General features: G+C 40.1%; 1 protein-coding gene across 9 annotated transcripts in view; it reads left to right on the forward strand.

The window, feature by feature from the left end:
• Nucleotides 1-23,708, forward strand: part of daam2 (dishevelled associated activator of morphogenesis 2) — a 115,471-nt gene that overhangs the window by 55,287 nt on the left and 36,476 nt on the right. For all 9 annotated transcript variants that reach the window (XM_063496891.1, XM_063496897.1, XM_063496894.1 and 6 more), the window contains exons 4-5: nt 9,497-9,571; nt 16,213-16,307. In XM_063496891.1, the coding sequence (XP_063352961.1) occupies nt 9,497-9,571; nt 16,213-16,307 (170 nt within the window). The remainder of the gene's footprint in view (nt 1-9,496; nt 9,572-16,212; nt 16,308-23,708) is intronic.

Raw genomic sequence — 23,708 nt, forward strand, 5'->3', positions numbered from 1 at the left:
TGGCAGCAGCCTGGGCATATTGGAACTCAAATGGTTTGCACTGTGCGGGTTCAGATGTAGGATATATTAGTTTGTCATTCCTCCCCCATCTCTGCTAGTCAGAAATAATTTCCTTTGTGAAGCTAAGGTAAAAAAAAGAAAGAGAAAAAGAAATCAGCTGTGTATCCAGGCCAGGAAACAGAGAGCAAAACCAGGGTAACACTGAACAGCGGAAAGCCGGAGGAAAATCCAAACAAACCCTTTATTCATGGATGGAGGCGGCATAATGGAGAATGAGGGGGGAAAAACAACTGGTGTGCAATATCAGAATAATGACGTGTGTGTGTGTGTGTGTGTGTGTGTGTGTGTGTGTGTGTGTGTGTGTGTGTGTGTGTGTGTGTGTGTGTGTGTGTGTGTGTGTGTGCGCGCGCTACCCTCACATGCACGCAACCGCTCAAACATGAACCACCATATAGGAAGGAAAAATTGCATGTTATTCAAACACAAGTACAACATACAGCGTTGCCCTCTGTTGCAGAGAATTACAGCATGACAGTGATTTGAATGGAGAGCAGCAGCGGACAGCAGAATTTCCCTTCAGTCTCCCCTCTGAGACAAACACTACTCCCCTTGTTTCCTCCGGCCAACTGTCGGATCCAGTTGTTGTGGTTAGATAACACTTGGAGGCAGCCACCGAGGGCACAACAGACTAACTTTGTTCACCTGCAAAACAAACCGGTTAACACATTTGCAGCAAACTGTAATTAACAGTTCCATTTTGGCACAGCCTTTTACTTCAGCTGAAGAACTGAAAGCTTCTTTGTGGGACAACAAATACGACTATGGGTCTAATAACAACAAGAGATAGTCATGGATCACTTTACTGGGATCTCCTGTACTACAGCTTTCTCATGCAGTTATCTAATTGGGCAATCATGTGGCAGCAGGGCAATGCCTGTAATCATGGAGATGCAAGTCAGGAGCTTCAGATAATTACTGTTATTGCCAAATATCAGAATGAGGAAAAACATAGTGTTGTGGATAGATTTGACCTCTCCTGATGGCAGAAGCTCAGCCTGGTATCAACCTCTTGGCCTGTAGTTCGTCTAATGGCCACTCAAGGCTAGCTCCAAAAGTGAGTCACTCCTAGGCTGTAGGCGTCATGGGTGGTGTGGCACTCGGTGCTATTTTGACATGAGAAAACACATTTTCTCAGCAGCAGTGTTGGAATTGATGGCCTTAACGTGACCCTGTGAAATAACATCATTGTTTGTTGCTAAATTTAGGGCTATTCATTTAAAGATAAACTGAGTTTGTTATCACAGATTTCATCATAAATGCTCCTGCTGTGTAAACAGAGAGCTGAACGAGATCATAAAACAGACAGCGCCAAACTTTTTATGGACTTGAACACTTTTGCCGTGAAATAATGAGATATATAAATAATGGAATTCAAAACATTATAACACAAAAATTTGGATTAATGCAACCTTAGCATTAATGTTAGGTGGTTAGACACTTCTCCTGTAACAGGAACGTGCAAACTTTCATGAGGAGTGATCTAAGAGAATTGGACGTAATTATAGTCTAGTGAAGAGTTCATCAGGCTTTACACCGATATCTCTGCTTCTGATCTCAGCCACCCAGTTGGCCACAGCTGGAGGTGCTGGGCGTTTATCTGTGTGTTTATCTGCAAAACATGGAGAGAGGGATTTGTTTTTGGTGCTGAGTACAAGTGAAACAGAAATGGCATGTGTAAATCCTTGAATAAGAGTACTGCATTCCTTGCTTGTAGTCGGGTTTGTGTGTGTATGCTTGTTTTTGCAAGCCTGACTTGTATCCTGCAGCCCTCAGGTACAGAACACGATGTAATATCCAATAGCTCCTGATAAGTGTTCAGTGCTGGGAGCCAAACAGGGTCTCCTGACTCCTATTAGTTGTGCTGCACTGACACACAAACACACACACACTCACTCATGCTGTGTTTTCAGCTCATGATCACACAACATGTCCCTTTATCCGGGGGAAAACTAACAAAAGTAGTTACAAAACTGCTTTTGTTAACAAAACTGCCCTAAATTTCCATTAAAATAGGCTTTTCTGTGGGTTCCCCCAAATCACCCAGCTGGATGGTGTGCTATGACCCTATCTCCTGAAATGGCTTCTCCGTCTGTCTCCAATTATTAGCCACATGTGTTTTATCCCCGTCACTTAATGTGACCCCAGGCAAAGAATTCTGCTTACTCTTAACATTTGCTACCTGCAGAAGTGTTACATAATCTTTCAGAATTCAATATCCTGTCCATTTCCTACCTCCCTAGGTGAGACTTTATATCGCGGCTTCCTCAGATAAATATTCCCCTCGGACCTACCGGTTCACTGGAATGTCGAATGATCCTCTCTCATTCCACAGGCGGTAACATATTGTCGTGACAGCTGGAGGAGAAAATATGGAGAAAATATTGACTCAAATAATTGCTGTGGATAGACATGTAGGCATTAAGAAACTGCCGTTGTAGTTACTGGGCAGCCCATCGCTTATGTCCTCTACTGTACATTACAGGAGCTACATGGAAAAATTCAGTGCATGCACTTATTTAATAACACTACCTGCACAACCTCTAGGAGCGAAACGATGAAGTAGACATCCATGTCCAAATGTCAACTTTTACTGTCTGCATTATTTTTAGGGGTGGGTTTTTATAATCGATTTATCGATTAAAATCGATTCTGGCTTGGATAACGTGAAATCGATTCATTAAAATCCTGAATCGATTTTTTTATATAAATTTATTTTGCCCGAAACGCCAGAATCTCAGGTGAAACCTCACAAAATTTCAACAACCACCAAACAGCTAAGACAGTAAATGAGAGCAGGTACACGGATTCTGCACAAAGACCTAAACACACAGCGCGGACCCGCGGATCAGAATCAGTGAGATGTCGCCTTTCTCACCTGACGGCACGGACACGGTGGGGGCTGAAAGCCGACAGCTCGCTGATTCTGATCTGTCGGCGTGTCCGCGCTTTGTGTTCACGCCCTTTTTGCGCTGATTCTAAAGCTGTTAGTTTTATCTCTCTCCAAACAATATTGACCGAACCAGCAGCAAAAGAAGATCCAAACTACGCTTCACATAAACTTCGTCATGAAATCACTCTGACTTTTACTGTTTTGCTTCCACCACGATAAAATCACACGTCATGCGCAGCTCTCTCTCTCTCCCTCTCTGTACTTCAAGAACAGTTTCCCGTCTAAAAATCTGTTTTCTGCATTATTCGCTTGCTTGTTACGCACAAGTCTACCGTTGTTTACAGCGCTGTCGGCCGCTGTTTTTTTTTCGTTTTACATACTTCCGAAAAGAAAACCTAATTTCTGCCGTTCAATACTGAACAAATTTAAACTTTTTAAAATTATGCAAAATGCAAAACGCTTAGCCGTGTCTCTAATAAAACCGCTGTAACGTCAGAAGTAACGTTCATATGTTCATTAATGGTTTTCTTTCGTTTTTGATGTACTGCAGAATATTTTTATAAAATCCCAGGCCAGGAAAACCACCTTCATGTTTTTCTGTGTTTTATCTTCAGCTACTTTGACACAAAGGCATCTGCTGTGACGCTTACACCTTTGATAAAGTCTTGCGCGTGTCAGCTACCTTTTTATAGATAAAAAAATATGTAAATGTACTGATCTGGATTATAATATTTCTGACTGTCAAAATTTCCCAGATTCAAATCGAATTGAATCGAATCGTGGATCGAATCGATTCGGGACCTTGTGAATCGGAAAAAAATCGATTCTAGAAATCAGTGACGATACCCAGCCCTAATTATTTTGACTGACCTGCTTCTTCTATGCTTTATCTCAGCTAGTTGGAGTCACTGAACTGGACCTCTCGGCTGTGTTGGTGCCGTTATTATAACTTAAGATTCAAGAGCTTTATTTTCAGTTGCTGTGCAGTTGGTGAAATTTTGGCATTTTATTGTACGTCCTTATAATCCATTGCTGTAGTTTGTTAACTTGGCACGTCACCCTCTCCTCTAAATGTAGTCGCATCTGGTTCCAACCCCCCGTCGCCCCCGTCCCCGTCCCCAAAATGATGATGCACTAGATGAAATGGTGAAATAGAGATATAAATGTATATTTGATTCAGTGGATATGTCTTCAAAGCTTGGATTATTAAAACCCAAAACGTTGCAAAGAAAAATGAATATGAGATGGTGGAACCAGTTTGATGTACTACTGAACACTTGAATCGACTGAGCTCAGCGAATTAATGTTTTTGCTGATGTTTTGTTGCAAAAAAACACATTTTGAAATCAGTCTTCTGCAGTGTGCTCCTTTTTGCTTATAAAGTTATAAAGGGTATTTCACTCAGCACAGAGCTGCCTGCTGGTGCTGTCGGGATTTTGGATGGCTCATGAGAGTCCCCACATTACAGCCAGGGTCTCCCAGGGCCTCTCTGAGCAAATGGGAACAGAGTGTGAGGCGCCTGACAAGCAGTCCAATCGCCAGAGAAACTAGAGACCGTGTGGAAACATGTTAGCATGTCTCTCCGAGCCAATCTATAGATTCTGGCCTTGTCTCAGACCCAGAACAGTTGGACTGCATTTAAGTGAGTGACTGTGCCAAGATGGTTGCCAAAGCCAGGAGAAAATAGTTGGAAAATGTGAACATGCAAATGTGCTGTTGTCAGATGTGTGTTGGGAAAAACATGCGAACACGAGTGATGTTATCGATTTGTCTTAGTTTGTAGCATGGTGTTATTTCTTTGTACCTTCCTCCCACGCTCCTGCTTATCTTTAAAATTAAGAGCATTTGGTATAAGGTTGCCATTACGCTTCAAAGTGCTTTGTTTTTAACTGTGGCCAATTGAGTATTTTGAATTCCACCCCCTGTTGTACGTGAAGTTCTGACTTGAAAGGTATATGTGCATATAAATCAGTGAACTCAATTATCATTGTCAGTGAAACCTTTTTAAGAGGTTTGAAATCTTAAAGACAGCTCGTTACATGACAGCAGGGAGGCTGAAATATGTAATTTCATCCTCTCTTTCAACAGGTGCCTCTGCAAACAGTACAGCCTGCCAAACAGACAGGGAAATAATCCTGAACGCTGGCTTTAGGCGCGTATTAGGGCCTTCAGAGAAACGATATATACCTCAACAGATGGTTGTAACAAGAGGAAAGGTTTACAGATACATACCTGATACACTGTTGGGGATTCCTGTCCTCCTATGCTTCAACCTGGAGTGTAAATCATAGTTAGTGTCACCAGACGTGGGTAATGTGTAGTTTAAGTGTGTAACTGCTGCAGAAGAGTGATGGAGTTGACCTTGAACTGCTGCAACTGAGTACACGGCTGGAATGTTTTTACCAAGGAGGGGACCAGAAGATCACTTGCATACAAAGATGTGCACTTACTCTCAGGGATTTGGGGTCACTTAGGAATGTTGTTGTTGAAAGAAAAACATCAAACTTGCATGTTTTTTGGCTGGGGAGACCTAAAGGAAACCACTGCCGTCACAGGGAGAACATCTGGTTCAAATGCAGAACGTTCTCAATATGAGGGAACAGTGCTAATAAATCATTTTAATGACATATGTAGGTAGATGTAAATATTAAAAGTCCAGATGCATATTAGGCTCCCTTACATCATTAGAAAAGCCGAATTCTTTGCTTATCATCTCAAATTATATTACCTTAAAAGTCATGAGACTATTCTTTTTCTAAGAAATGAAAACTATTCCATTCATTAAAACGACCAAAATACACAAGCTTTGTTAACACATTGTGCACTACTCACTTTACAGAACAGCATAAACTGACCCTTATTGATACAACAAAAAAGGCTAAGTGAACACTAGGAAAACCTAAAACTGCTTATCTATTTTTCTCCACACAATCATCTCTGGACTTTACAGAGGATGGTCCAAAACAAACTGAGTGACAGTTCTCGGGCCCTACTAACTGTACCAACCTGGGTATTGTTAATAATCATGCCCATCCCTTTATGACCATGCCGTGCCCATCTTCTGATGGCTGCTTCCAGCAGGATAACAAGTCACAATGCTCACGTCATTTCAAACGGCTCACTAGACTGCAATTCAGTAGACCACCTTTGGGATGTGAGGAAACAGGAAATTTATATCATGTTTGTGCAGCCAATGGACCAAAATCTTGGGGGAACATTTTCAGTATGTTGTTGAATCGATATCATTAAGAATTATGGCAGTTCCGAAAGCAAAAAGGGAGTTTGACTTGGTACTAGTGTGGTGTACCTAATACAGTGACCTGTGGGTGTATTTGACTGGTTAAATGTGTCTGTGAAATCAGTCAACTTTACTTCAAGAATATTTCATTTGGGCTGGTCTATAGCGGAACCCTCAAAGATGCTCTATATGCCCAACAGTTTCCAGCTTTTTAAAAAAAAAAAGCTTAATTAAAGAGTAATTTTAACGTGTATTAAGCAAACTTGCATTAGTAAAGACAGCATGTCACTGGCGCCCATTAGTAATGCATCCTAAAATTGGGCTTATGGGAGTTTTACATAAACGATTTATGATGAATGACTTTATTAAACATTAACAGCAGGTTTGATGATTTCTTGCTATATTTGTTTCAAAGCAAAGACATTTAAAAGTGACCCCAGACATTTGAGTAGTAGTGTAATGCAATAAGCACATTCATGCAAATGTTTACTCATGAAGACAAACACAATCTTCTCTTTCATATCCAGAGCCTGCTGTTCGCACCATTCAATTGTAATGAGCGCTAATCTAGGAAGTCTGGCTCCTTATCACAAGGTTTTAAACAGTCATCAAGTGTGATTAACTTCCAGAATGATTTGATCAAGCAAGCAGAGCACAAGAACAAACTTACCATCACTTCACCTCTTAGAAATGTCGTGAAAGGGGCAGAAAATTGAGGAAGTGTGTGCACTGATATGACTAGACTGGCCGAAACAAACCTCATGCTGTCACTATTTTTCATTTGTCCAAAAACACGACGTAAATTATAGTACTTTACTTCAAGCTCATGAAACTGCCAAAGTAAATGTTACATTGGACTGTTTTTGAGGGTGTGTCGACGACTGTTACTCGGCTCGAGGGTCAGAAGGAGGCAGTTAAGTTGTTAATCTCAGCGTCAGGATCTGTCTGGCATCGCGTCCCGAATGTGTCAGCAGAACACTGGAAAACACAGTCTGAGTAGCACACTGAGTGCTATTGTTTTTGTTTTAGCCTAGCTTTAAATCGCATGTTGGCAAAGAATGCTGGGGATCAGAAACAATGGTTATTATGAGGCCTGAAATCCACTTTAACCAAACTTAGACATAAGTATAGCTGCTAGAGCGTATGCGATTCATAAATAAGTGGAAATGCTGATTCTGCAGCTCTTTTTTATGCCCACATTTGAGCTTCAATTAGTTTCTGTAGATAATAAGAGGATTTTATATCTGGTGCTGGTCCCAGAAAAGAGTTTTTGTGGCTTAATCAACAGAAATGGGGCCACCATGCAAATATTGAAGCAGCATTTTAAATTATGGAGGGAATGGGTACTATAAAATATTGATTTTTTTTTTCACATCAGGAAGGAACACAGAGACAACTGACTGCTTTCTACTGCAAGAATGCCTTCGAAGTTAATAAAGTTAGAGCGAAAACAGACAAAGCATTAACTTTTTTTAAAAAATTAGGATTTATGTCTTAAACTGATTTACGGCCTTGTAAAGTTTTATTCTTTTGCATTGGATTTATGCAGGTTTAATACCTTCATATGCAGAAAATCTGCCTATGTGAACCTCTCTAATGCAGTGTTTGACCCTGCATAAAAAATCATTAAAAATATTTTTCCTGAAATTTGCAGAAGAAGAAAAATTCTAATATGTATGTAGATATTTAAAATATACTTTAACCTTTGGCAAAAACTTTATCATGCAAAGCTGTTCAAATTTGAGTTAATTTGGCACACTTTAACTTTCCAACTATTGTTGGCATACACACAGTAACAAAAACAACAATAATGCTCCACCAGTACACTAAGCTTAGGCTAAATAAGACCAGATGTGAATGAGGAACGTGGTCTCTCTACTCCCCCTTGTCTTGTTTGTTTGTGGCATCATGCGTCCTCGAATTGGCCAGGACAAATTGATCTCAGGCAGAGCTATTTGAAAACGATTGTGCTGCACACTTCATTCCTCTGGGCAGTTCTTCTTTTGAATGAAGAATCTGAAATGTTGTGACCTAATTATTATAGACTGGCATGCCTGATCTATTTAGTCTTCATGTGGATGTTGACGTGTGGGGGCAAGGTAGAAAACAAAAGGGAGGGGCGGGCACAAACAGGAAACATGTGGTCCAAAATAGAAAAGTCTGGTCCCCAGTGTGATGATGTCTTCTGTGGAAAGAGCACATGATTGACAGAAGCAAAAATATTCACTCAGATTATTACTATTATTTTTTTTTTAATATTTTCAAAAACTCATAATCTCATATCGCATACCCTATCCAAGAGGCTTTAGCTTGCCCACAGTTGCTGGAGATATGCAAGCCACTTTACAACCCACCTCCACCCCAGCAGTTTCTCTCTTAATTAATGCCATGTCTGTTGTGTTTAATGTCAGTTTTAGCTGCTCAGTTGGCAGCATTAATCAGTGGAAATAATATCCCACTACACAGAGTATCTGTCCTACTCATAATAACCTTTAAATCTCCTTTCCTGACTGATGGAAAATGATGTTGATATAATAGATGTGTTTCTTCATAATTCTTGGCTTAATAATCCAAATGTGGATCTAATAAATAAACTGAACTTTAAAACCAGCTGACTCTGGTTAAGTTTACTTCTGCACCCTAACTACCAGTATCAAGCTTTACTCATAGCTGTTTAGACTTGTTGCTGAATATGAGGCGTTTTCAGACGTTTTGTGCTAATTTAGCAGAGCCAACATGCTTAAATGAAATGCATTTGATTAGTGATTGTAACATGTCTGTTCAGAAAATGATGGTTTGTGTTGGTAATTGTCATAACCAGTCATTACCATTAGGGCTGCATTTGTAAACACCAGCTGCAATTGTCAAAGTAACAAAGGGTCTGTCTCCTACGGTAACTGGAAAGAAGATTTCAATTCAATTCAATTCAGATTTATTTATACGGCCTAAATTACAACATTTGCCTCAAGATGCTTTATATTGTAACGTAAATAATAAATAAACAATAAATGGAAAAGTGCTTTTACATCGCAATATGATGCAAAGTGGATGAATAAAATGCATAAAATATTACCAAGCAATTACCGTTAGCATACCGTCAGTGCTTTGATAACCCAGGGTCTACTGCAGGTGGTCAGGCCAGCTGACTGACATCTGAAATCTTGATAAAAGGAGCAAGAACCAACATGCTTAATTTTTGCTTCATAAAAAGAAATGGAATTTCTAACTGTGATCAGCATTTTTGCTTTTTGGAAAAGCGAATATTTTTTGACTTGGTATTAAAGCACTTTCTTTGTGTCCATGTGCAGGAGCAAGAGGACCCCAACAAGCTGGCCACCAGCTGGCCCGACTACTACATCGACCGCATTAACTCCATGGCGGCTGTAAGTTAAACTGATTCTCGACTATTTTTAAAAAAGATAAGAGAAGACATATTCTGCTTTTGCTTAGTTTGCATCATATATGTACCATGTACTCTCTTTAAACATCTGTCATAAAATGCCATAGAAATGGTTGTATGATGGCCGTCTCAGGAATGCATATTACCCTAATAACTACCATTCAAGCATTGTGTTTGTGAGGGGCTAAATCTGCTTGTTTCCGACCACGCATGAAAAATATCAAGGGCCTATTAAGGGAACATAATAAGTCCCCTTTACAACAGCTTTAGGAGCATTGATGGTACTGAACTCTAGTTAATGCAGGCCCCACAGAGTTCACTGTTCGCTCAGCCGTTCTCTCTTAGATATCTTGGCTGGCGTTTTATCATCTCTCTGCTGACTGCTTGTTATATTCACATGAGCACATTCCTTCGCTGTGACCCCAGCATTCACACACACTGCGATGACAAACAGGCCATTTTGGCGCTCAGCAGTTCAGTCAGTGGGAAATACTGTCAGACACATGGAGCAAAGCCAGGATGACAATATTCATTAGTTCTAGCCCGTGTGTCTGCCAATAAAAACGGTGTGATACCATCGCAGAGTTCGCTTCTGCTGTGATCCCCGTGTCGTTTTAGACAGAAGTGTTGTTATATGATGTTGTATTATATCAAACCGACTGGTTCGTGCCAGCAGCCTCTCACCCCGAGTCCTTCTGTGAACGACAAGCTGCCTCCCAAATGTTTTGAGATCTTAAAACATGACATTTTAAGCAATGTCTCTTGAAAGGTGACACATAAGCACAAAATGTAGAGACTAGCCAAACCGTCCAACATGTTTGCATTCATAAATCTTTCCAGTGTGAGGTAGAACAAACGGTTCAACCTTAACATACCATAAACACCGAGCCAAAACATAACGGCATTTAATATCTGTTTATTGCCCTGCAGTTTGTCGAGCGTAGCTGTCGTCGGTTGCAATTTTTGCAGCTGTTTTTGTTTACTGCCTCCACTCCAGAGACGAGAACTGCTTCTGAACAGCACACTGCTACCTGAGCTGAGCGTAGAGGTCTGGAGAAACGATTTTTCAGTCTCTTGAAGGCTCAGACGCTTGACAGCACGCACACACACTCACACAAACTGTATTTTAAGTAGAGCAGGGAGAAAGTGCTGATTTGTGAGTTGCCAAGAATTTGAAATCCACCAGGGCTGTAGTGGAGCCGCTGTGCTATTAGGTGTCAGACGCTCTGTCAGAGTTATGTTTCAGATGTTCTTTTCCTGTTTCTCCTGCAAAACACGGTGATTTTAAAAAGTCTACTGTACAGTACCAGAAGTTTTAAAAAGTTGACATCTATTAAAAATGCGGCCGCCCTTGCTCGAGACTTTTACAAAAAATGTGTCTGGAATAATATCAGGGAGAAACCTGGTTTCAAGCACAGTAGCGTCAGCTAATATTACATCAGTGGGTGACATGCATGAAAAAGATTTTACAACTTGTAGCAGTCTCCTTTTTGCACAAGCAGACCTACTTTAAGCTCCATTATTCACCGTTCCTCAGACTGATTTCCTCCCCTTCCTCTCCAACTGCATTTGGTCCACCACGGAGCTCCAAACCATCTTCAACATCATTTTAAAATTTGGAGGCGCTCCACTCTACCCCGTGACTTCATGTCTTGGCTCCGGAGCGATCTCACCGGGGTCGGCCCCTACACAGTAGCTGAGTTATTGGATGATCTCATTTTGCCGCCCGGAGAGATTACTGTACAACCGGCATCTTGATGTTCATTCATAAAATTGTGTCAGAGCCCTGAGGTTTTTCGTGGGCCACCACGTGATAACTCAAACGCCCTTGTGACTCTGACAGGAGTTTCTGTAGCCCCGCTGTGCCCGAGTTGTGTGCAGAGCTTCAGATCTCCCAGCTGGATCGTTTTTTCTGCAGAAATAAAGAAAAAGGAAAATGCATGAAGGTCTCAAACTTCTGCAAGTAATCACAAGACTGACTAATGGGATGAGATGAACTTTGATATGAACTGAGGCTCTGTGCTTTTTAGCAGGTTGATTAGGTGACACATTTTACAATGTGCAGGATTAATTGTATTGCAAATAAACTGCATCGTATTTTCATAATGTTTCGATTGGAAGCTGTATGTCTTTGGAGCCATTCAGAATGATCTGTTAGCTAAATCTCTTTTATTACATTTATTTCTGGATATGATTTCATTTAAATATTATAAGGACACTTCATCTCACCATCAAATATACACGTGTTTCCTCTGGCCTGTAGTGCTATTTTCCAAATACTGTGTTAATGTGAGTTGCTCAGTTTTAGAGATCTTTTTCCAAAAGTATTTACAAAACAGTCACTCTAGCTCTGAAAAGCGGAGCCAAAGCAGAAGTATTTTAAACTTGCATGCTTTCTAGTAACCAGCAGGGGGGGGCTATTCGAGAAAATGACCCTACTGCTTGCATTGCCGGTGACTACGGCAAATGCTTACACAATGAGTTTATGGTCTCAGTTGCTAGTGCCAAGTCTGAATATGTTTATTTTATAAATTATGGTTCTGTTTACATCAAATACGATGATAAAGATGCGATTTAGGGTCGGCCTCTTTCGTGACTGGCAAGTCGCTACCATATAAGCGTGCAGTGTCCCTGTCGTCTGATGTTAGGTATTAAAAGAAAAACAGTCACTTCACTGCTTAAATACAGGCTATGATAAATTACAAGAAAATTTATTTTAGTCTGACGAGATATGAAACATAAACATATAAGTTTACTAATGCAACTTGACGTAAGCCTTCCAAATATCTTCTCATGGTGGAAGATACGATGGCAGCTGGATTTCACTAAATTATTTTGTTTTAGTTAACAAAATTTAGTTTGTCTTGGTTTAGATTAAACTCATCCCTTCTTTTTTTTTCTTTTTTCTTTTTTTCTTTTCTTTTTCTTTTTTTCTTGGTTGATGCGTCAATGATCCACATGGTCCACATTAAGACTTCGATTAGTAGCATTCATCTTTGTTAACGATGCTCTTATGACTAGCTTAAAGGCATAGTTCTGGCTGGGGGAGGGGGCACTTCCCATCATAAGGATTTAGGGAAGTACCGTCTGCTGGTTTACCAACTGGCTCTAATGATATCCTTATGTGCATGTTGGCCACAGGTACGGGTGAGCTTACTAATAGCAGATGTAGGAAGGAGCCATTTGGCTAGACTCACTGACACGGTGAACTGGCTCACAGCACGACCCAATCATTCACTCAGCCCAACACTTGTTGTGTCCAACTTCCCATTGACTATGAACACGCTCATTTAGAGCAACAGGAGCCAGAGCGTTTGGCACAGGGCTCCTGAACCATCTGTACTTGAGGCTAAGTCGACACGATGGATGTTTTGAGTGTACCGTTTCTATATTAAACACTCTCGCACACTGGACAGATCTGAGCTCTTGTTGGAAAATCAAACATTGGGTCAGGATTCAGTTAGATATGTCATGGTAGCTAGTTGGCAGTCTATAAAATAATTCTACAAACGGCGGGTGGGGGGTTGTGTGTTACTTTTTAAAGGGACAGTGCACCCCCAAATCAAATTTACATATTCTTCCTCCGGTCTTTTATTTTTGCCTTGGTCTAAATGTCCAATGGGATTTGTCTATGACTCCTCAAAGCAACAAAAAGCTGCATTAGTAGAACCAAACAGCAGTGTCTCTTTCCAAGGTCCACAAACCTTGTTATTCTGCGCTTTTAAACGCTTTCACACACACTCACACATCTGGGACAATATGAGGTTAAGCGCTTGTGCAAGCACGACTTGCAGACTGGAGGGGCTGGGTATTGAACCATCAACCTAACTTTTAGGTTGATGGTTTTATTTGTTTTGTTTTTTTGTAGTGGCTTGATCATCACAAGACAAGACTTATTTAGAAATGAATGAGCGAGCTGCACCAAAATTTTAAGGTTTAAAGTTTGAAAGCAATCGCAAACAAGTATCTTTTGAGGGAAATGAATGGGCAGCACTGTGACTGGCTGAAACATGCACTGTTTGGCCTCGGTGCTTGGTAGTGAGCTACCATGGAAAAAGCCTGGAGATGCTAAGCAGAAGGCCCATGGCACTGATTAATGAGAGCATGACTGCTCTCTGATACTGCAGACAAAATCACTGAAGTGATGCAGAAATGCATTATCACTATTACTATTCTTTTTAGGTTGATTAGAGCCGATTGTCTGCATAACTTATTTTGGTATGTTGTGTAGCTTCAAACACAAACTGTTTGAGTTGTGGTGCCAGAAGCATAAGCCTGCTAATGAGTCTCTGATTGTTCCAATTAGTCCTAGTATCATATATAATCACACTAAAGACACTAAATGTGTGGTTGCAGTCATATTGCTGCCAAATTAAAATTAATATTCTTGTGTTAAAGATAAGCTCCGAAAAGATCTGACACGGTGTCTGTGGATAACGCTAACCCTTAAAGTCTTTAAATATCTTAAATCAATCTGATCTTAAAATTTTAACAAACATAAAAAATTAACATTGCACAGAGCGAGAGGCAAAACACACTCTGATCATAAAATGGAACGTTTTGTAAATATTGGAAACATACATTTAAAAAAAGAAGCTTTGTTTTTTGTATTATCAAGATCAGGAAAGCAGCCTGACTGAAACTGGTCCTTTTAGGAATCATCTGGTCTCATGGGAGCCGTCTTCATAATGTCTCCAGTCAGATTTTAAATAGCTTTCATCTATTAAAAGGGAAAAAAATAAAGAACCATACATATACAGTAATCACTGCATGTACAATAAAACTGCATGTAATTTCGCACAGCACTGACGCTATATAGAAAATGTTTGCAATAAACAGAGCTGCAGTGTGATAGCAAATACATCTACTCATTAATCTAGTTTAGATGTAGGATTAATTTAGTTCTTTTAGTTTTTCTTAGCACTGTCTCTGAGAAGAGACAGAGGAATTGAATATTTTTGATCAAGTCTAGTAGAAATCTAAATTCCAGTGGGGGAAAAAAAATTAAACATACTTTTAGAGGGAAAACATTTAAAAAATTGCAGTCATCTCCCACAACGCCTCAGAGCTGTTTCCTGTCATAAGATTTTCTGCCCAGATACAGAGATGTGATTGGATGACGGAGAGTGTTGTACATTTTGCTTCATGTGTATTTCTCGCCTTGCAATTTGTGATTGTAAATGTGTTGATGTTACTGTGATTCTATTGGCTCAAATGATTCAAAAGAAGAGTCAGTCATGCAAAATGGCCAATAGAAGCCAAAGTTATTGGCCATCAAAAAGTCCCAAGTTACATTCACGCAAGGACCATTATGCCTGTGTGTGTGTGTGTGTGTGTGTGTGTGTGTGTGTGGGGGGGGGGGGGGGGGGGATTCTTAACAATATTTTTAGGCTTGTAAATAAAGCTGAATCATTTCTGCTCTTCAATACTTAAGAAAATTCAACTCTCACAGACTGTGGCAAAATGTAACAAATTGCCAAATGCCTGGCTATGCCTTCATTAAAATCTCTGTAACTTTGCTGTGTTTCACTTCAGCAGCATCAGTCTTTGTACAGATAATGTCAATATGTTGATTCATGATGTTGTGGAGTTTATTGTGTACCACAGCATATGTCCAAAGGCTTTATATGCTATAAAATACAGGGAAAAGAACAGAAATTAGGCAAGGAAAAAAAATCTTATTTTTCTATTTTCCATCCTCAGCTGCTTTGAGAAACTAGCATCTGCTGTAATATTTACAGCGCTGATGAAGTCTCACAAGTGCTAGCTTTATTTTGATAGTAGGATTGTTTATACAGAGTTTGTAATTGCAGAGAAATACTTTATTCATTTTGGGCATGTCGTTTTCGAGCAGGAACCTCAGAATAGGTGCTTGAGTTCAAGGCAACTGGACTTCTTTTTTAGGTTCTTTAAGAAGCCCTACATATTTAACCTCTCGTGGGGTTGTCACCTTAGGCCAACTTCATCATCCACATCGTCTTTTAGAACCAAAGAAGCCTTTTGCATGAGAAGTAAAATGTCTTAAAAACCTCAGAAAGAAATGCAGCTGCCTTCAGCTCAAGGACATAAGATCAGTCATTTGTTTTGTTGATTGGCTCTTTGCATTCAAGGTTGGGAGAACCACATCCTTTGCCATTACAGAATTTGAGTTGTTTAAGTCCATATTTCTCTGTTGTAATGTCTCATGTCAGGTAACATAGAAGTCATGGTTTATTTCTTGCAGAAAACATATGCACAATGGTAATTGAGAGTGAAATCTCGTGCAGTGTTCCCAAAATTGCCATGTGGTTGCGTGCATTTGGTCTGTATCAACAGCCTACATAAATTAGCTTGTTGGAAGAGAGATTCGACTGAACCACAAAAACCAAACAACCCCAATCAGTTGATGTTGTTTGTCTTCAGTTTTTGGTTTGTGTGAAATTGATTTTAAATTTTATTCTGAGCGGCATTAAAAAAGTCTTAAACCCAACTTTCCTCGGGCTGTAGGAACCCTGCCCTAATTAAAAATGGAAAGTACCAAATTAATACCAGCAGGTAGCATTCTCACTTGATGTAGAGTTGGAACTGAACTCTATGAATCTGTTATTTTTCCAGTGAAATCTCCATTTCTCTTCTTATCTGCAGATGCAGACTTTGTTTGCCTTTGACGAGGAGGAAATGGAAATGAGGAACAAGGTGGTGGAAGATCTGAAGACGGCACTTCGGACTCAGCCGATGAGGTGAGTGAATCTTAACTCTTCCATGTGACCTTCTGTTGGGCTGCACACAGCGCACAACTGCCTTTGCTCCATCCCTACAATTTAACTTGTTGAGGTTATACCACACACCGTAATCCGATTTAATAATGGATCTCGTGCTGCAGCGCAGTCTGTCTCTTGTCATGCTAAATGAGCCTATTCTTTACTTCAAACTGAAAAGCGATTAATTAAAGATATTTTCAGCCGTCCATATTTACGCTGTGGTCATTAGCGGCTTTTGGCCTCACTCGTCACCACAAAGAAATATTCAAGGACACTGGGCATCCCCCCAACACAAACCGCCTTCGTCTCCCAGTCAGCACCTCCTTTGGAGCTGTCCATCAGCCCGTGCCAGTCTTATGAAGCAGTGGTCTGCCCCAAAATGGGGGGTGTTGAGTGTTCTCAAGGACGGCTATAAAATGACAGGCCTCATGTGCAGAGTGACAAAAACTCAGGGCAGCTCTCACGTCTGGGTCGCGTCTGGGTTGTGTGGGTGTATTTGTAGGCCAAGTGTGTGTGGTTGTGTTTGCTCCATGTGCAGACATGTGGGGATCCAAAACAGAACAAAGCTGGTGAGAAGCAGACTCAGAGGTCTAGACAGAAGACAGGAAATCATTTTAAACTTTCTGCTTTAGACTTTCTGGCCTTGAATGTGAATCTTTATTGGAATATTATAAGGATACCAGAAATTATTATCAGTTCCAATAGCAGTGAAATCCCACTACTGATGATATCATGTCTCAATAAAACAAGTCAGTCCAATTTAACTGACTGACTTTGAGCTGCTTAGATAAGTCTAATGTCTATTTTTTGTCTGACATAATCCTAATTATGAGGCACAGATGGAACAGTGGAGCTATGCTGGTAAGCTGGCACCAAATCAAGATAAACGGGGTTTACAAAGAATGATTTAATCTATGGTATTTCCTTATTAGTTAATGTAAGTTGACAGATAGCAGCTGAACAGGTAAAACATTACAACTGCCTTTTTTATCATTTGCAGTTTTAATTTTGTATTTAAAAGAAATCTTCTGCTTAAGTCAGATGGGTCCTAAACATTTTTTTCTTGTGTATCGTCATTAACATATAGCCTAATCAGTATTTATATGCAAACAAACAAACTAAATGCAAGTCTCAAAAAGTCACTGTAGATGAATATGGTGTTTTTAACATAATGTAAAAACAAAAAAACAGTAACATTAAAAATATATTTATAAAATGGACAGCAACATGCTATATTTGAGTAATTAGTGGAATTTGCGGGTACTGGCAAAATTCTGGTAATAAAAATCACTGAGGTTTGAACGTGTGATATGATGATTGAAATAATTTGTTGGCAACTAAACAGGACAAATATATTTGTTGTGCTGCTGAATGAACAAATACAGATATATAGTAAACACTCTGTGACTCTTACTTACTGACCACACAAAAAAGAAAGTAATATGAATACAAAGGTGCGCTCGAAGGTTCTGGATAAGTAAGGATTTATAATATATTTAAGGTCAGAGTTACACTTTTTTTCAAAGGTAATTAAATAAGATCAGCCCTGTTCATGTGGTAGACCTCCTGAGCTGTATGTAGCTGACAGGAATGGGCTTTGAGTGTGCTCATTAAAGCTGATTTACAGCCTAAACCTGCTCTGATGATCTCACACTCATCCCACATGGGGACTACCGATGCTCTCTGTGTGCTCAGTGAAACTGAACTGTGAATACAGTTTCAGACACTGATAACCAGGAAAGAAAATCCTAATTAGTGGGAAAACTTCTTGCTGAGCTACATGTACTTTATGCCATTACCTGCTGTTGCGGCAAACAACATATCTGAATATATCGTCACAGTTTTCCTCCTTTGACATATTCAGGGAAGCAGGAGCACTTTCAGTGTAGGAATACTTTTCCAAGTCTGAGGTGACAGGATTTGCACATTTGTGAAAATGCTATTTTAGTGCCTTGGGCTAATTTATTGAAGAAATTTTAAAGGGTTAGATGATGCAGTGCATTGTGAAAGGAGTAGGTTTTCAGGAGGGGTTTGCACGGTTCAAACTGTATTTGCAGTATATGATGAAAACATGTTGTAATTGTAGCAGGTAAGCAGGACGACTACTTGTAAACTTAAATTTATTTCAACATAAGCATCACTTTGGTGAGATGGCTATCTAGTCTCACAAGCACTTGATAACTTTTACCCAGTGTTTATTTGGGAAGTACAGTTAAACTTCTGCAATTTTACTACTATAGTTTCTCTAAAGGCCAAATCCCAAAGTATTTGGCACTTGTAGAGCAACTCAATCCTTGAGAGGCCAAGTTAGGTTGTGATCTCTCTGCCATCATTACCACAGTGTTGGTGCTGAGTTATTCCAGGTCTAAACTGACCCCCTGCTGGGCCTAAGCATCAGGGAGGTTTTTTCTGTACTGTTACGATGTTTTTAGAAAAGAGCTACAACTAGCTAATGAATGTAATTAGCTTGGTGTTACCGTAAACGGTTTTTTACACACATAAAGCAGCCTGAAAGAATTAGAACAACAAAGTAGAAAAAAGAAGACCAGGTAAATGTTATGACTTAACACTTTAATTTGCTCAGTCCACTTTTCCATGATAGCGGTAGGCTAAATGATTCCCTGCTTGCTCCCTTTCTCCTATGCTAGGCAACTGTTGCGACTTTGCCACATAGTATGTTACATAAAATAAATGTAGTTTTTTTTTAAATACATATATTCAAGTGACAAACCACCTGATACCCCAGTGCAGTTCCACATTCTCCTGTTTTTATTGTACCTAATTTATAGTTTAAGGCTTTTTTTTTTTATATGTCTCTTTTTCTCTATTCATTTCCTCGTAGTGTTGTATTCACTTAATTTACCTCATCAAAGGTGACTTTGCCAACACTATTCAGAGTCCACCTGCTCCCATGCTGTTCACAGAGTGAGTTATTGCTCATTAGCACGCAGATGTTTTAAAGTAGTGGAACAGCGATGCGGGCAGCAGGTGTGTCGCACAGAATATGGGTGTTCAGGGAAATGTCCAGCCAAACGTGGGCTTTGTGATGAACGGGCAGTTAAAGCAAAATGATGACTTTGTGCTTTGCTGTCTGGGATACATAAAGCAGAGCCTCACCTGCGTTACGTGTCATTTCCATGTCCCGTCGTGAATGTATAGGGTTTTTACGGCCTCATCTTGTGAGACACGGTGGTGTCTGTGCGTATTCAGCTTTGACTCATGCCCAGCTTTGGATGCCTGCCTGAAACTGCGTTGCTCCCTCCCTCCTTCACATTGGAGAGGCAGCTGGGCCTGGTTGTGAAGAGGTGCCCTTGTTGCTACTCATGCTGCTCTGCAGGGCCACGGGACCCAAACACATGGTAGACATGCAGGGTGCCAGGCAGAGCACATCATCAGTAGGCCACCCACTTTCACTCACAGGCTGTTTTGCTGGTGACATGTTTCAATCAAGTGTTTGTTTGTGTGTGTGAAATTTATTTTAAGATTTGCACATTCTTTCTTCCTAACATTGCTACTTCAAGAGGACAGAATAATCTGGAAGGATCTTTTTGATCCTGGTTGATTTGGCTGTAGTTTCTGTTCCTGGAACAACAAACATGGATTTAATACTACAGGCCACAGAATTTGAGAGCAACAAAACAAACTGTTGTCGTTTTAATAATGAACTCAGCCTAACCGCAGCCGTAATCTGATTTCACAGTCTGGAAATACATCAGCTCGTCTGCTCACTTAAGGCTCTTGGGGCACCAGACAATTTTTCGGGGTCTCTGTTGCAGCCAGCACGTATCCATGCCAACATTTCTGGCTTTTGCACCAGTCATTGTTTACCAAGACAGATAATTTGAAAATGCCAGTAATCCCTTAACTCATCATCAGACAATAGTTGATGATTATCCAGTGCATTTCAGAAAATATCATCCCTGCTTTGCTCTTCATGCAAACTGATTTTCTACAAGAAAATGCAATGCATAAATCTTCTGCTGCTTAAAATCTTTGGTCTCTTGCCTACAGACTTTACGTAAAATACACAAAATATGTTTAGATCACAGAGTTCAGTGGATGGAGTTTGTTAAATGGGTAAGAAGTTGGTGTAGACGCTCTCTCTTGTTTGTCTCTTGTTCCTGAAAGAACTCAAACTGATCTGCTGTCTTAAATTTTATAGATGATCAATAATGACCAATAGTGGTAAACTCATTAACCAATATGTTGTGTAGCTACAGAAGAAGGAAGTATATTTTTTGGACGAAAGCTGCTAGAGACACACTAGCTGATTATAATATACGAATATATGTAAATAACCCAAGGTTTCTGGGATGTAAGTGCTGGAAATAGAGGAAGTATGAGATGATGGTCTAGTAGTTGTGGTTGCTAGAGCTTGGTGGAGGTTTGTGGCTTTTGCTAGACGTCGTTCTAGATCTCATTAAGCACCAATTTCTGTTGGACAACATGCACTTAAATAAATTCCTAAATGTGAATTTTGGACTTGTTTAATTCCACAAAACCTAATCTATCAAACTAGTGGAAAGATGAGACCCAAAATCTAAAAGAAAAAATGACCCATGCCTTTGACATTTTAAGGCATGGACAAACTTATGTCCATGCCTTAAAATGTCAAAGGCTTAGTGTTTATTAAACTGAAGTTGGTAGGCTGGTGCAAGAAAAATGAAATCACTCAATAACAGAATAATTGGACTATATCGATGCCTCCCTGTAAGAGGAGACCACAGGCGAAATATTCTTTCCCCTGTGAGTGATGCTGCACTTAATTTGCCATTTACCAGAAACCTTTTTTTGATGGTTGGAAACTAATTTAATGGCCCAGATGTCTTCATTCAAATATAAATGTGATTATTTCTAAGCAGCCATAAAAAAAGGAGGTATTTTGAAAATGATTTCTTCCCCTCGAGTTAGCAGCTTATCACGCGTCCATGCCGGTAGTTATTGTTTTGTTTACCAGCTGTCAAATGGAGCTTGAAGCATCACACTGCGGTTGTGTATTTACTCACGTAAAGCTGAATCTCAACTCAAGTGGGCATGTGAGGGTAGATAGGCAAACACAAACTGCTGCAGCTATGTAGTTAAATGAAATATACACAATCTGGTGTACATTTCCAGTTAGCTTCCAAATATTTGAATGTTTACTTGTGGTATTTTAACTATGCAGTTGAATATACTTTCATAATCACTGTTGATTTGTTGAGTCATCTGCACATCTGCACTGATGTTTATGTTCATGTTAATGAGCGTGCTTTGCGCTTCTAAGACGTGACCCTCCTCCATCATTGTCATTTCCGTTGCGACATAACTGCACGAGGACAGGAAACTGAGCTATCGTGGAGGTCACTGAGGCCATTCTGGCCCACAATGCATTGCACTCCCAGGCTCATGTCAGCGGAGCATTGTAGTGCTTCCCAAGGCGGCTCTCTGTGGACCTTGTTTCTGCAAATCTGTTCCAGCAAGAATATTTACTCGAGTCGACTGCAGCCTTTCACCCTGCTCTTGTGTCAACAGCTCTTTGGATGTTTCGCTGCCATCACATGCAAATATTATCCTTCAAAACATTTTGTCGACAGATCTCTCAAAGGTTCCGCTCAACAGAGGGTGAACTTTATATCTGTTTTCACATATTACCAAATACATTAGTGGGGGAGTAGAGTCTCACACCTTCAAAGAGTCTCAGATGGAGTGTTTGCTTCTCTTAGAGCGCTGATTTCTCTGCCTTTGGTACTTAGTAGTTCAACAGGAAATGGATAGAAACGAGTGATGGCCAGGTGGACCATGCAGGCAGGTTTGAACAGATAGAGAGTGGGAAAAAGTGGAGTTGGGCACAGGGGTTATACTTCACTTTCACTTTAATCCTAAACGGCAACCTCATGGGTTAAAGCCAAAATGAAAAGAAAAGAATTGAACATGTTTCTGCTCTTAGTGCCTATTTTTAATATAGTTATGGGTTGCTGTCCAGTTAAATGTACAAGCAAACCATGCAAGAAGTCTGTACTCTAGTTTTGGTAAGTGAAATTTCAGTATTTTATATGCATAAAAAAGAAAAAGTAGTTGAGATCATCTTTTTTGCTAGCAGAAACCACATCCTCAATTAGATTTGTCAGCATTTTTTGTAAGATAATAGCAGATGGAATCAGCATGGATATGAGGCTAGGGTCTGGGGAATGCCTCAGTGAGGACTGGTGGCAGCTCTTGGGCTGGGCCGATCCCCATGTACTGAAAAGGGGCGTGAGTGAGGGTGAGTCACGAAAATGAGAACAAGTCTTCTACAGTGCATGAAGGCGTACATAGCTGGAGAACTGGAAGAGGAGTGTATGAGGTATGGTCCCAGTCCTGAAATTGAGATAAATTATCTTCAATACTTATACTTTATAGTTAATTCCCATTAGGTTTCCATTGAATTACCCTCTTTTGACCTACAAATACAGAGCTAATGTCTGTTAAAGAGAAACACAACCAATTTTACTTTTAGAAACCTGTTTGTAAGCATTGTATAAAACCTTTCTTTCCCCTGGGCAATGCTGGGTCTAGTCCATTAAATTACCCCACATGATGCCATTTGAGACATCATCATTAGTTGGGAAATAAAGGCTTCAACTCTCTGGGTGAATTAGAAAAAAAGTGATCTTATCTGATCGCCCTAGAACACTCCTGTGGTGTGGTCACATGATTTGTACTTGACTCTAATGACCACAGTCATTGCCTCATATGAATTGAGTGTAAGGAGAATCATTTTTGACAGTTGCCTTTTCTCACATGTGGCATAAAGCAGGAGATAGTCAGGTACATTTTCACAACTGGAAATGCTCCTACTTCATGTAGGCTGGCTGTGGTGCCCTGGTAGATTTAGCAGGAGGTGAGACACATGATGCCAACTCTCAGTCATACACATAAAAATCTCCGAACACATCAGGAACATCACACTTACTTTGTACAAGGAATCTTTGATCTGGATAATTTGTAGAGATGTTTGTGTGTGTGGAAAAAGTGACACACATATACACATGCACGCACAACCAGTAAACCATTCAGTCATGATATACTATATATGTACAAATCACAGGTGTGCACCTCAGATAGGGTTTGTATTGTAACTTCTATCTACATATGTGACAGTTTTATGCTCGACCCTTCATTTACCACATCGAGTAAAATGAGAGTAATGTTGATTATCGTATGACTTCTAAAAGCCCTGCAGACCCCTTGGTCAGCACGGTTTAATCAGCACCTCTGGAGAACCTCCCGGGCTCTCGTTGTCTTTGGAGACCTTTTATAGTCGAACATGACGCGTGAAAATGTGGCTGGATATAGGTGAGTGGGTGTCTGAAGGACATGGTGAGTGTGCGTGTGATTAAGTGAGGGGTAAACGAGAGTTAG

This window comes from Pelmatolapia mariae, linkage group LG16_19, assembly GCF_036321145.2.
Source record: "Pelmatolapia mariae isolate MD_Pm_ZW linkage group LG16_19, Pm_UMD_F_2, whole genome shotgun sequence".
NCBI classification, from domain to species: Eukaryota; Metazoa; Chordata; class Actinopteri; order Cichliformes; family Cichlidae; genus Pelmatolapia; species Pelmatolapia mariae.